The following is a 15,000-nucleotide window of genomic DNA, read 5'->3' as shown; positions in this document are numbered from 1 at the left end:
CTCGTATGCCGCCGCCTCAAACCCCCAAAGACGTGCAGTGAATTGCCGGGTTTTCCCTCAATAGGTCCCCGGCATGTGGTGGTAAGTGGCGGACCAACACCCTGATCCTCCAGGTGTGACCCTCGCCATAAGAACAAAATATTTTCCTCCAATAAAAAGGTAAAATTGAAGAGAGACTGACATTCACTCACCGCCTTTCTCATTCTTCGGTCCAGGAGTGGCTAAAGGAAATGGAGGTTGGGGGTGTTGTCTTCAGCGATAGGAATTCGTGGCAAGAACGTGAATAGTGTAATGTCTCTACGTGGTACAGTGGTTTCCAAACTATGGAACGAGTGAGTGAGGACATAGAGGAAAGGGGAGGGGGTTACATCATCTGGCCAAATATCATTGTTTAAAAAGTATGCAATGAAATTACTCCAAGAAGCAAATGTTTATTAAAAATGTCCCATGTCTCTATAGTTTGTTTCATTTATTTTAATGCAAGCAAAGACCTTCATTTTCCTAAACATGCTAAGATACAAACTGTAAGAATCTATAAATTTACATAAACACAATAAAGTGAGGGAGGAGAGGAGGTGTGTGTGTCTGTTGAAAGGCAACAAGGGGACCTCATGGAAGATAGTTTGGGAACCACTGCCATAGGAGAACAATGTGGCGACATGGCAAGGGTACTTACAGGTGTTTCTGGAGCACCGCGGCACGTCCAGCGAATCTGGAAATACGAGGAAAAGACTCGATTAAAAAGTGTGGTTAACATCTGGTTCATTATAATTTTGCTGATTCTTACAATGAAATAGATGAAAGACGTGGAGGAAGAGGAGGAGGAGAAGGAAGATAAGGAGGAGGAAGGCGATGGAGAAAATGAAGATAAGGACGAAGAATAGAAGAAAATGGAAAAGTAGAAAAGTAGTGTTGTCTCGTGGGTAAGTGTTGACTGCCGGGCAAAAACAACAGATGACTGTATTAACAGATCGGCAGTAGGCACACTAACTTTCATTACACTGACGACAGAAACAATGCAGAATGACAGAGGAACGAAAGACAAAGAATAACGAGGAACGTGACCAGGAATATGGCAAGGAATCTTCAGACAGAAAACCTAACCTACCTTCATCAACATGCGTATAGATAAATGGAAAGACGTTCTGGCGCCATAAGCGAAGGAAAGGAAACAGAACTAATAACCAGAAGATACCTGACGGAGGAAGAAGAGGTGAACACTAGCCAAGTCAAGGTAGGTAGAGTCTCGAACAATGAAAAGAGGCAGTAATTTCGTTCACCTCATTATAATTGTATTGCTAAATTGGCTGGGGAGTAAGTGCAGGAAAGAAAGAGTAATCCAGATGTGTTGAGCGATGAGATGCAGGACGCGGCAGTTGAGACGCATGGTGGAGAGAGAGGCTGTGTGTGTGTGTGTGTGTGTGTGTGTGTGTGTGTGTGTGTGTGTGTGTGTGCATTTCTGCATTTTACAAACAACAATTAGTATTTTTCATTTTGTTGCAAATGCTCTCTCTCTCTCTCTCTCTCTCTCTCTCTTTCTCTCTCTCTCTCTCTGCTTAACAGGCTTGCTGAAATTCCTTCCTTCTCTGTGAGTCAGTTTAATTTTTCCCGTTTAACTCCGGTCATTTTTCAGTATGACGTCCTGTTCCTCCTCTCTCTCTCTCTCTCTCTCTCTTCTCTCTCTCTCTCTCTCTCTCTCTCTTTCTCTCTCTCTCTCTCTCTCTCTCTCTCTCTCTCTCTCCGTTCACCTGAGGGAGGCGGAAGGTCCAGAAAGCACCTCAAAGATTGCTGCCTGTCCGCGCTCCCTCCAGCTAACCATGATAGATTCACAGCAGATTTGCATTTTCCACGCACACACACGCGAGATAGAGGAGACTCATTCGCCATATTTTTTCCTCGATTAGGTTTTCCAATCCTTCTTCTTTTGGTAGTCAAATTGGTATGAAGTTGTCTTCCTAACTCTTCGTCGACCGCTGGTTATCGCTGCGTAAGTCACAAGGCGACCGGGAACAAACTGCATAAACCACACGAATCTTATTTTATCTGCCGAGTTTTTCAGGCAGGTACAAAGGTGCCGAAGCTTCCCTTCACACCTGCGTGGGCCTGGCGGCGAAGAGCGTCCAATCAGATTCGGATACTCTACTTTACGACGAGGGGACGACCCGCTACGAGGACCATGCGTCGCGGGATTAGATTAAGACTAAGGCTTAGATTAGGCGATGGCGGCTCCCTTTCCCATCCATCTCATTTAATCCATTATTAGATAAGCCAGAGACGAAGTAGCTAACGGTAAGGTCATTACACGCTGGATAATTTTCCATTACAGTGATGCGAACGGAAAAAAAGTGTGCTTGAGTGCGCAGAGACTCGCGCTGGCTGCGTTCCTGGCGTTGTTTTTCTGAATGGTATTAATTTGCAAGACGGAGCATGTTCATATATTCCTCACTGCGTTATCAACAGGCGTACATAAGCAGGCAGGTACGTCAGTAAGTCGAGCATCAGTGCGGAAAGCGACCACATGGCTTATTGTGGGTGGAGAGGGAGTGGCGGGGCGGGTGTGCGAGGCGGGTGAGGCTACAGGTGCCCGTGTCAGGCTTAGCAGCTACAACGGAATAATCAAGGTCGTTGGCATTTTGTTCCTCAGATCTGACGGCGGCGCAGCAGGAACCTGGCCACCTCCAAGCACTGCTGACCACCATGACGGGATTTATTTTTCTTCATTAAATCGCTCCCATGGAAACTGGTTACGAGCCACCCACACTAAAGCCAGACTGGACAACTTGAGGCTGAGATGACCAGAGCAAATAAAAAGTAAGAGGAATAAGGTGATTTTCGCTTCAGAGGCAATTCTTGAGTCCAGGAATTGAGAGAGAGAGAGAGAGAGAGAGAGAGAGAGAGAGAGAGAGAGAGAGAGAGAGAGAGAGAGAGAGAGAGAGAGAGAGAGAGAGATGAATAGTGAGGCAAATAAGATCTGGTGGAGGGAGGGACTGGGTGGAGGAAGCGGCTGGGGACCTAATAGGCTGAGATTGGAAGGCTTGGAGGTAATAAGAATGGGGAACCTCCAGTGTGTGGGCCACCCATGGAGCGTCGTGAGAGGGCGGTGGGCCTGATAAGCAACAGAATCAACAGGAACTTTTCAGGAGTAATTAAGAGTGCCAGCCGGTGGAAGTAGTACTCCGCTCCTTGCGCGAGTGTTTCGCCGGGCTGCCCCGTGACAGGCACACAAGTTAGCGAGGTGCTGCCGCTGTAAAAGGAAAAGAAACTGCCTTGTCTATCTGGCAAGGTAACATTACCGCTAATACTACAACAGTTAATTGCCTCAGGTGAGTTTCAGGAGGCTAGTATCTAAGGGAACATTAATACTCATTAGATAACACAATCACCCATTTAGATAACAAGGACGCTTGTTAGCACTTAATTAAGGATAAATCTCCGCGTCGTCTATATATCTGTCGGAACTCAGGTTATTGGAGCGGCAGGACCACACAGGCGGCCCCACCTAGTGCACTCATTACTTTGTTCAACGTGTAATTGACAAAGCTCGGCACACGTGGTTCCCAGAAGCGGCCCTCGGGTGGGTGAGTCACTGGGGGGGGGGGGGTAAAGAAGCGTGGCCCTCGCCCCCCGCCACGCGTGAACGCTTTAATGTGGTTCTGATCTTCCAGCTCGTCCAGTGTTGCCACAGAAAACAGGCGCGTGACTACACGTCTGCGGCGCTGCTCAGTGCGGGCAGGCCTGGCAAGGGCAAGAAATGACCCTGACGCGGTCCGGCACAGGAAGTGAAGCAGGGGCTCCAGTGTTTGCCAGATAGCCGCTGCCGTTTGTTACAGTTTCCCTTCACACTTAAGATAAAACAATATAAGTACATGATTTTTTTCTTTTCAGGAAATTTTAGCACGTTATTTCATATTCACCCCCAAAAAAATTACACAGTTGAGCGGCGTTAATAATTAGTGAGATGGACTTTCTTTGCCCTAGAATTAAATAAAGCTTATCTTGTCCTGAGTGACGAAGAGGAATGATGCGGACAAAGAAAAGAAAAAAAAATGAAAGTAACTATTTATCTTTTGTATCCCATTATCAGTGTTTCTAATTCTAAGCTTCAAACATAGATTCAGTTCCCATATAAATAAACACATCAGTATATAAAGTAAGTATGGACACGCACAAATGGTATTAAAAAGAAAGCTTGAAATAAAGTATACAGTGCGAGGAAATAGGAATTAAGCGTTTCTGCGAATAACTTAAAAAAATATCTACCTTAATGTTTAAGAAATTATTAATCCAAATAATAAAAGAAAGTGTGAAGGTCGCTTGTTGTGGAATGTGGTGAGAGAGAGAGAGAGAGAGAGAGAGAGAGAGAGAGAGAGAGAGAGAGAGAGAGAGAGAGAGAGAGAGAGAGAGAGAGAGAGAGAGAGAGAGAGAGAGAGAGTTTTCTACTCACACACACACACACACACACACACACACACACACACACACACACAGGCAGACACGATCCAACATTCCTAGCAATTAAAATCAGACCAATAAACGACAGGCATTTTTCTTTCTCCTTCCACATCAAATGAAACGTGAAGAGAAAGAGTAAGAAGAGAAGGAGGAGGAGGAGGAGGAAAAAGAAATGTGAGGAGACTAACAAGTTGGCTTTGTAGATAAGGGTTTAAATGGTGTAATGACTTGGGAATTACACAAAGCAGCGGGGGATCAAGTGGCCATGACGGGGAGCAATTGACTGCATGAGATGAAGAAGACGAGCATTGAGGAAAGAAAGAGAGAGATAGAGAGAGAGAGAAAAAAAAAGAAAAGGATGAAACACGACAGTATCAGAAGGAGAATGACGAAGATGGCTGGTGATAATTAATTTAACTTTTGTACGAAGATGCAAGAATTCACCGGAGCCCATTGCTAAGTGGTGACTGGATGAGGGTGTTAGTCCATGCGTGCAGTTAGAAGGAGGAAGGGGACGACGAGGAAGAAGAAAAAAAAAAAAAATACAAAGGAAAAATCGAACAGCAACAAACCTATCGACATTTTTTTGCTACAATTTCAGAAATCTCACAACTTGATCAAAAATTAAGTAAACGAGTGAGAGCAAAAGTAAAACCTGACTGGATAGGTAATGAAAGGAGAGAAGCAGAATGCGTCTCACTCCAATGAACTCCCTCATAGCCCCGGCAATGGCTGTAGTGTTAAGTGTATCTATCAGCATCGGGGGGAGGGGGGAATAAGAGAGGGAAATGGGAGTTGCTGAGTTGAGTGGTTGGTTGCTATGTGTTCGCTTAGTCTGGTCGGGTCGAGCTGTGAACGCTTCAATGGTGTTATTGTTTACGACTCGCGAGATCAAAACTGCTTCACGTGATAACAAGGCAATCAAGTAAGAAGAAAAAGAAAAAAAATAATAATAATAATGAAAAAAAAATAGAATACTTAAAAAAAAAAAGTTTGTCTCGTTTCATTTCATTTAAGGAGTCTGAGTGAAGTGGTAGTTTAATAAATGTTGCCATATCGGAAAAGTTAAAAGAGTCGAAAAAAAAAATCTGTTATCTTTATTTTTCGTTGCAGATTTAAGAGTTGCGAAGTTTGTAAGTTTCTTCTTGTTGCTTTGGAGGAGGAGGAGGAGGAGGAAGATGTACTGGATTAAAGAAGAAAAAGAGGGGAGGAAGAAAAGAAAAGGGAGAGGAGGAGGAGGAGGAGGAGGAGGAGGAGAAGGAGGAGGAGGAGACGAAGGAAAACACTAAAAATTAATAGAAGTTACTCTTGCAATGAGGACGCAGGCAGGGAAGCCGACACCCCCCAACCCCTCCCCCACAATCAGGCACTCGATCTTGTCACCGTGCCGCCTCGTCTCTTCCATCACGGCGGCCAGGGTGCCAATTATCTGTCCGCCCCACCTGCCCACGTTGTTACCTTGCAAATCCCCGTATTACCCACGCGCCGCTGAAATTATCCCCCGCGGCTGTGTGTGTATGTGAGCATGTCTGTGTGCGTGAAGGCGTGGCTGTGTGCGTGGCCAAGAGCTGAAATGGTCTTGCGCAGGAATGTGTGTGTGTGTGTGTGTGTGTGTGTGTGTGTGTGTGTGTGTGTGTGTGTGTGTGTGTGTGTGTGTGTGTGTGTGTGTGTGTGTTTAGACTCTTCCTTTTCTGTATGTGCGTGTGTGTGCGGACACTTAGCTTAGCGTACAGCTTTGTGTTTAGGTTTGCACCAAGATGTAGTGAGGTGTTGGAAAGATGAGCTGTCACTGCGCTGTCTTATGTGGTGGACTGTTAAGGGGCAGCGTCACTAAACTTCCCAAATATCTGCGTTGGTAATGCGTAATATGCTTGCAGAATGCAGTGTATTGGATAGCGCATGTAAGTGAAAAGCTATAGCATGACATGAAAGTTGGGGCACTGGAACACTTCACTGTTTGCAGAGCCATGTCTCGGTAACAATAAGATTCGCTCGACTGTTTGTAATGTTTGCCATGCACGTCCTCAAGTCTGCATAACGGAGGAGTCACTATAGTGTTCAGGTGTCCCTCTGTGTTTCCACGCTAAACGTCTATACAGTTGCGGATACGAGAAGAAACGAGGACACTTTGATGTTTGGGTAGGGTACATCAACACTGTTGCTCAAGCATCTGCTATGAACACTGCTCTCAACTTCTTTGGTGCTTGTGACAGTTGCTCAGAAGCCTTGTTCTGTAATGTTGCGTGCATGTTTACAACTACGATGACGCGAACGCTGTCCCAACTGCATCAGTGCTGGAAACATGTTCGTAACCAGTGCTGTCAGTATTATCTGGGCACAACACGTTAATAACTTGTTCAGTAATCTACTGTTTACATGGTGCAGGCACATGTTTTAGTACCTATGTGCATGCGCCGTTAAGACTTCAATGAATATTTGAATGCCCTTGCCTAATGTGTACGGTTGTGTCACATTCACAGACATGAGAGAACATCTTACTCACAGAAAAAAATATTCCATGAACTTATACAGTTTCTATATTCGTTATAGTGTGAGATGCATTCATTGCAACAGCCACACACAAACCCCGAATCCGCGAATTCTGAATTACTGTGCGCGCGAAGCGTTACACACAGGTATTTTCTTCTAAACTGAAGACAAACCTCAAGCCGCCCCGCATCCCCCACACCTCTCGCTCCTACACCCCCACTCGCACTATTACAAACGTTACTGCAGCTCACACGTAATATGAAAACAATATAAGTTTATTGGAGATTTTTCTCAGAATAAGATGTTCTTTTATATCCAAGAATATGTTGCACAGCTCGTGTTACATCGTTCAATGTAGATATGCTACGTGCGAACACATCTCTACAAGTCTCTCTCTCTCTCTCTCTCTCTCTCTCTCTCTCTCTCTCTCTCTCTCTCTCTCTCTCTCTCTCTCACTCCAAACACCCCAGGATTAGCGTAAAGCACGCCTATTTACAAACTCCGGTGGATAAGTGACGGGTCATCTACTGCGTCACCTTTCGCGGCCACGCCCTTCCTGCCCTTCCCCCGTGGCGTTGCCTTTCCTGGTGGCAGGACTCTCCACTCTCCGTGCGTCCCTGATGACTGATCCTTACTTTGTGCCTAACAACACTGCAATTAAATCCCGAACAGGTGTTAAGCTAATTGCCGCGGACTGCCCTCAAAGGTGCGCCGGACAGTGGCTGCCGATATTAGCATCCCGCGTCAGGGGAAGGATGGAACCGAGGGTGCAGAGCTTCTGTACTATTACTACCACTTCTCTCTCTCTCTCTCTCTCTCTCTCTCTCTCTCTCTCTCTCTCTCTCTCTCCACCGTATATCTTAGTTATCAGAGATATGTTTTTGCTAGCCATTTTAGACAGTTAATGTGATAATTTTCATCAAGGGCAAAAGAATGCAATTAATGTTTTCTCCTGCCCGCTGACCCTGCAGGCACAGAGGCGATCCGCGGCATCAGGCATCCGCGGCGATGTGATCTGCCGCTCGCCTGATGATGATTAGCATTATCAGACGCAACGCTTGCGCCTTGGATACGAATTATAAGTACCAGAGTATAGTTTGCAATATTTACTCCTTCCACGGGTAACCTTTCCCTTCCCCAACACACGTGTACCCTACTCAACAACGCAAGCTGCTTCCGTTCTCCAGAGCACAACAAATATGGAAGAACATGAGTGGCAGGAGCAGCATAACAAATCCTTGCTCTCCCCAACTGCAAGTGTGGTGCACCTGTCATGGGCAGCATGGCGGCCTCTCTGAGCTGGCTTGGTTAGCATAAGAAAGAAAGGCGAGAGTGAGGGAGCGGCGCAAACCCGGAAATTCAAGCTTACGGGGAGTTCCTGGGATTGAGTGACGGTCACACCCTTTGGTGGGAATGCGGGGAGTGTGCCTGGACTCCCGCACCATGCACGGGTGTCGGGGCTGCCAGGAGGCTCAGGTGTAGGTGTAAATCAAAAAGTTGGAGCGAGTCTGGCTGATAAGGATCTAGAAAGTAATTGGCTAATGGAAAGTTTTCCCGCTCTGTTAGCCCTGCCTCAGCCCCCTCCGCGGTTCGCTGCGAGGGATTAGAGTCGAGCCCGTCACACTCTCTGACAAATAATAGAGGACACCAGCTATGTAACCACCACACGGGACGCTGAGCTCCCGGCCTGACGATGATTACGTGCCAGCACGCAGGTGTGCGGAGGTACCAAGACAACATTATTGTTTGGGATATCTACTTCACTTGTGGCCGCCACCCTCGCATTAAACGAACTATTCTAGTTCTTTACAAAAAAAAAAAAAAAAAAAAAAATCCAGACCAGTAAACTCGCCCTGCTATCAAGCTTAGGGTTCCTGAAGACGCCTGGAAGTGGACGATTTATGGCGGGGATGAGTGTCCGGTCGTCCTTCCTTTAAAAATAGCCTCGTAAGGGCCAACAGGTTTGCTGCTGTCTGCTCTTCCCTTGTGCTCCTGATGGGCGCTGTTTAGGCGTTGTTCTCATACCCTTTCTGCATTATATCTTATCTTCTCCTTCTCTTCTTCCTCCTCGTCGTCATCGTCTTTTTTTACTGCTGACGTTGTGATCCTCGTCTTAGACCAAGTTCACTGACCACAGAGCGCGTGTTTAATTGTCAGCTAATTGAAGCGTAAGGCTAATTATCTCGAGTATAATTTTGGAGGAGAGGCGAGACGAAGATTCGGGCGGCTGGGCAGAGGCGGCGCTGCAAAAACAATGATCACCTGCCGTGACCGCCGCCGCAAGAACCAGCTACTTACATTTAATAAAACCGACCGTGTGTCGAGTAGGATCACGTTACAGGATCCAGGCGGCGTGTGGTGTAGGGTAGCGGCCCACCGCCACGCTATCCTGCACGACTCCACAACTTTTCCATCCTTGACGCTTGCTCTTTATATTTCATCCTGCTCCCCGTTTCCCATCCACCATCCTATCTTGAGCTCCTCCACCACCACTCTATTCCTTCAAGCTAGCATTTACTTTTCAGTACTCCACTTGGCACGCTCCACTCACCTCCACTATCTTATCACACACGCCTCCACCACCATCACCACTTCTTCCCTTCGCGCCAGCACCCAGCTCTCCAAACGCCACCCTCCACCGCGCCTCACCTCCACCTCCATCTTCCATCGTCCACGCCCACAACCACTCAGCATCCACCACCTCCACTCCTCCCTCCTTCTTTCTCGCCCCAAATCTTTACGCTTGAGTCTGGACATGGCTGCCTCGGGACTGCCTCTTCATTCACAGTCCTGCACTAGAATCCAGGTAAGCTGAATCAGGCAGGAGGGTGACGGTACATACCTAAGCTGAATATACAACTTGACTTGAGCTGACCTAAGCTGACGCGCCAGATAAACGATAATCGGACTATTTATTCGGCAACACTGTGGCTCAAGTGGTTATTATTTTCTAAAAAGAAGGAGAAAATAAAAAAAAAGGAAAACCGCTGCGCGCACATATATAGCGAGCCATTTCTCGGATGTGAAGGTTAAGTTAAAAGTAAGGCGATTTTAAGTCGAAGTTAATGTTCGGTCTTTTTTTGGTGGTGTTTTTTTTCTCCCTCCCTTTGTGAGCTTTCACTGTTCCGTAGGGTTGAGTTAAACGTTAAAATTCTGGGACCAGTTACCAGTTACAACGCCACCCAATGGAGAAATTACTGTGCTACTAAAACCTTACTGATCCCCACCTCTTCCCCTCCCTCCCCATCTCCCCACCAGGGCCAAGGTGACCCGCGACAGGTGCAGGTACGGAAGGCGGGGCGCTGCTCTAAGGCTCTCAGGCTCCGCTCATGACAAAAGACCCACCACTATACCCGAAATCTCCAGAAAAAAAAAAAAAAATAAGTAGTAACAATTGAAACTCATAAGCCGTCACATTGCGTTTCATTGACGTTCGTTCTCTCTTTACGTTCCTCAAGACCTTCACTGATGATTTTTTTTTTGTTTTTGTTACAGGATGTTACTTTTTAGTGATACACAGAATCCATAAATGATCTCGTTGTTCTTTGAGGCGTGTAAAAGTGACGTCACAGCCTGACTCAGAAAACGGATGAAGGCAGCAGACGCAGCAGGCCTCGAGGCGCGCTGCTGAGGCCCTCCAGCAGCCACCACAGAATGACAGCCTCAGGTCCTTCCCACCACTTAAAAATATTAAAAAGATATCAAGGAGCAGAATCACTTCCAATTAATACCGCTTGGAATACGAAGGTAGCTCACATTTCACGGGTTATTTGTATTGCATTGTGTTAATTCATTTATCTATTTTTTGTGATAGGTCGGGTCTATTTGTGGCGGGACGAAACATTCGCTGGTCCACGGGCGGTGGCTGCTGAGGCGCGGGAGGCATGCGAGGCAGGGAGCATTAGAGCATTAGCCCTTCTAGCACCGGACGAGACAGCAGCGCCGTCAACACACTCAGGGTTTGTATATCTTCGCCGATAACGTTAAAATAATAAAATCAAGAGCGTGTTTTTTACCCGCTGTCGCATAAAAACTACAGACACGACCACCAGTTTTTGTATTTTTTACGCCTGTCTAATTAGAAAGTGTGGGAATGGACAACACAGCATATTTTCACGATGATAATCGCAAGTAAATAATATAAAGTACGTCCAGGTACTTCTTTCAGTTAAGGTGAGTCAATAGAATGAGGAAATGATAAAAGTATTGTTTGTGTTCTGGCCGCAGAGGGAGAGCTGCCGGCGTGGCTCACATTACTTGGTGGCCATCACAAGTACATCATTTCCACTGCCAGACTCCCAACTAGTCCCCGCCGCTGCTCCCCGCTGGTTCGACGTGCTTGTGGTGCTTCCTCCTCCTGCCTCCCTTCCATGCACTGCCAGCCGCATCGCCTGCATCATTTCACTTTGCAGCGGCTGAAAGCGTCCGCCATGCTAATTATCCCCTTGTGGAAGTCTCTGCTCAGCTAAATTAAACAACTTTATAAAACTGATTATACGTCAGGAGGCTCGGAGGAGAGAAATAGCGCAGCAGCATGACCTGGGGCGTCCATTGTAATGCCAGGTCCAGCACCGCCCTTCAGGAGGTCTAAATGTTACCTGAAACCCTCGTATGACCAGCCCAGGGCGAGGCTGCTTCTTGTTAAATAGAAGTGATTCCAGTCGAGGTGTAACAAATATACATATAATGCAAGTAGACTTACTGATGTAAAAGCCTGCCAATAACACGGTTGGGGCGCCGTCGGGAGCCTGGCCAAGTGTAAGGACCATGTTTTGGGCGCAGGTGAGGTAGCTAAGATTCCCGAGCAGGTGTGAGGGGCGTGAGAGCCTTGTTTTAGCCGCCGTTATGGCAACACTGAGGGACTGTGAAGGTGTCAGGACGGCCATTGGAGTCAGTTCGAATGTAACACTGAGAATGGCAGACAGGTGTGATGGTGGCGGCGAGCCGAGGTGTGGCGAGGCGGGAGTTATAATTGCCGGTAATTAGAGACTGTTTGATGACTGTGGCGGAGGCGTGGCAGCAGTGCTTGGCGGCTGACCGGAGGGAGGGGCGGGGCGGAAGGAGAGGAGGAGGGTGTGAGCAGTGGGCGGTGGGCGGTGGGTGGTGGGTGGTGGGCAAAGGGAGTAAAGGAAGTCGCGCCATCAACTGTAGCCTTCCTTCCCTGCTCCTACTTTCTATTCTCGGGTGCACGGAATGAGCCGCGAGTCTTCTCTATAATCTCTACACACGTGATGTATAATTGGCGAGCTAGATGAATAAGATCAATAATATAGATAGGAACGGAGAAAAAATCCAATAAGTAAACTCTGCCCCACACGAGGCGCTACGGATCGGCACCTGCGCACATTTTAATTGTTTTTCCATTATCTCAGCACTCCGCGGCTTTACATCCCTCCTTATCACAAGAATCCACTAAACTTTTACAGGAATAATTTTCAAGTTCTGCCGCAACACAAAACAATTACTGAATTTTGTCACCCGATAAGATATCCACTAATTTATCCTGCACTAATTCAATGAAAAAAGTAAATAAATAAAAATCGGACTTGAGAACTTGTTAATTTCTGGATTCTCCTTCAAAAGAGAGGTATAATTATAAGCTTGCTAGAATATCCTGTCTTGACGCAGACTAATAAGACAACACGGAACTTGGGATTCCAGGGAATTTAGTATACGACAGTCTGCAGGGGAGAGCTGTGTTTGGCGGGAATGATGGAGAGAGGGCGTGGCGCGAGGAGGGAGGGAGGAAGGGGTGGATGGATGGAGGGAGGGCGGGAGAGGGAAAGGGAAGAGAAGCAGACACATTGCCAGGAGGGAGGGAGGGGCAAAGTGCCAGAAGGGAGAGGAGGGCGAGGTGTGGGAGGGAGAAAAAAAGGCTTGTCATCCCCTGGACGGCGCCTCGCCTCTGCCACTCATGACAAGATGGATGGCTCAATGTGCTGGTCATCTGTTATACAAGTACTTACTAGTCCTCGTAGTCATCGCTGCCTCTGTGATGTGCTTCAGTCCCTTCACAGACTGCGCCAGCCACCCAGCAATGCTTCGTAAAATGTGCTCAAGGAAAATAACAATGGTAGCAAAGATTCTCTCTCTCTCTCTCTCTCTCTCTCTCTCTCTCTCTCTCTCTCTCTCTCTCTCTCTCTCTCTCTCTCTCTCTCTCTCTCTTGGCTCGGGCACCTCCTGGTCAGCTGCACCGCTGGTCTTCACTACAATTTTTTGCTGCCAATTTTTGGTGGAGCCCGAAGTTTCAGATTTTTTTTTTTTATAATATTTTCGCCACCATCCCGCATTAAAATGGCATTGCTTTTACACCTAAAATTGACTTCCTTGAGATCTAACTCTGACGACAGAAAGCCGGACAGTCTTTGTTACGCAGGGTTTCTTCCACCTTTGTCTTTCGCTCGAGCGGTCTTATCATGGTCACTTTCATGAACAGGTCCTGCCGGGCAACCACAACACACTGCATAAGAAATTTAAGTCTCACAAACCAAGGCGTCACCGCAGCTCCTGCCGGACTGGGTGGAGCGGAATGTGTCATCCTCTCAAACACAATTAAGTGTGTCAAATGGCGGTCTTTACACCACAGACATCAGCCAAATGATACAGCCAGTGGCTCCCTCAGGGCCGCGGGTCACCAGAGACTTGTATCCACTAGGACACGGGGGCTCACTATAAGGTGTCATTTGCGACCACTAATTTAGATATAATGAAATGGCAGTAAGAAATGTTGTGTTTTTACTAATCTTTTTATCAATGTAAACACAGTGTTTATACATCATTTCTTGAAGTGTACCTGTGGTGGCGGGGGTAGGCGGGGAGAGTGCCGAGGCTTCCAGGTTCTCAGTAGAAAAAAATCAAACATCAATATAAGTATCAACCAATCGACACTTGGATCGGACTAAACAGTGTGCTGATGGTGCTGGCGAACTCGATTTGTTCCAGAACGACGGCCACATTTTAACAGCTTAACAGGAGTCAGGTGTGATCATGGCTTTGCTCGTTGTCTGATGGTGGAGAACACTGCAGCATCACGCAACGTGAGTGATCGGTAGACGGTTCTCAATCCTCTAATCATTCCGCGTGCAGCAGCCGCTGCTCCTGCCGGGACTCCCCTCTACCCACGAAGGACCGGGCGGGTTTTTATTCGGGTGCACTACATAATTTCATATTCTGAGCATGAGAAAATACGTTGCGTTTAGTCTAGTTATCACCTCTAATTATGGTCATTTAGCAATTTCTCCAGAGTGGATTCCTTTCTGTTAATCCTGACCAACTGCCACCGAGGCTCAGGTGCAGCGAGGGGCGGCGACACTGCAGGTTACAAGACTTTCAAGACCTTACAAGAAAGAAAGTAACTGAAGATCCTCGCTGCCCCTCGACGGACTGTAAGCACACGTACATGCATACGCATGTGTCTGGGTGTAAGTGTGTGTGTGTGTTATGTTAGGCAGTGGTTTGGCCTGATTTGATTGGCTGACAGAGTGGCGTGGTGACGTGTGGTGGCGTGCGACGCGGCGCAGGACAGGCGGTGTGTGCTCTTGTGCACTGACTCGTCTGTGGGTCTTTAATATCATGGTGTTGGTGTAATGAGTGGATGCAACCAAAGCACCATTACATTACAGGGTGTGAAGAGCAAGGCTGCGTGCGTGGCTGGGCGCCAGGCAGGCGTGCGAAGCGAGCGAATTCCTCAGCAACAAGGCTGGAGTCATGGGCAAGGCGGACTGGGCGCTGTTTGCGCCAGGGAGTTATTTTAAGTGGCAGTGTTGGTGTTACCGCTGGTGGTAGTTGTGCTGTGTGATGGTGGTGGATTAGCGTGGTTAGTGCGTGTAGTTGGTGGTGGTGGTGGAGTAAGTGGCAGGGATGGTACGAGGGGCGGCGGGGAACACTTCCTTGAAGGATGGCTGACGAAGGGACGGATGGCGGAATGACAGTGCTGGTGGTGGTGGTGAAGACGATGGTGGCGCTGGTGGTGAGGGCGAGCAGACCGAGAGGTATAGATGATGACAAGTAATACAAGGGATGCAAGAATACAACATGAGAAAAGAACACAGCTGATAA

General features: G+C 47.4%; 1 protein-coding gene across 12 annotated transcripts in view; it reads right to left on the bottom strand.

The window, feature by feature from the left end:
• The window catches only part of LOC135100682 (helix-loop-helix protein ngn-1-like), a 589,312-nt gene that overhangs the window by 135,168 nt on the left and 439,144 nt on the right, over positions 1 to 15,000 (bottom strand). For all 12 annotated transcript variants that reach the window (XM_064003834.1, XM_064003835.1, XM_064003833.1 and 9 more), the window contains one exon: positions 677 to 712. In XM_064003834.1, the coding sequence (XP_063859904.1) occupies positions 677 to 712 (36 nt within the window). The remainder of the gene's footprint in view (positions 1 to 676; positions 713 to 15,000) is intronic.

Source organism: Scylla paramamosain, chromosome 5, assembly GCF_035594125.1.
Source record: "Scylla paramamosain isolate STU-SP2022 chromosome 5, ASM3559412v1, whole genome shotgun sequence".
Lineage (NCBI taxonomy): Eukaryota > Metazoa > Arthropoda > Malacostraca > Decapoda > Portunidae > Scylla > Scylla paramamosain.
This window is presented reverse-complemented; position numbering and strand designations above follow the sequence as displayed.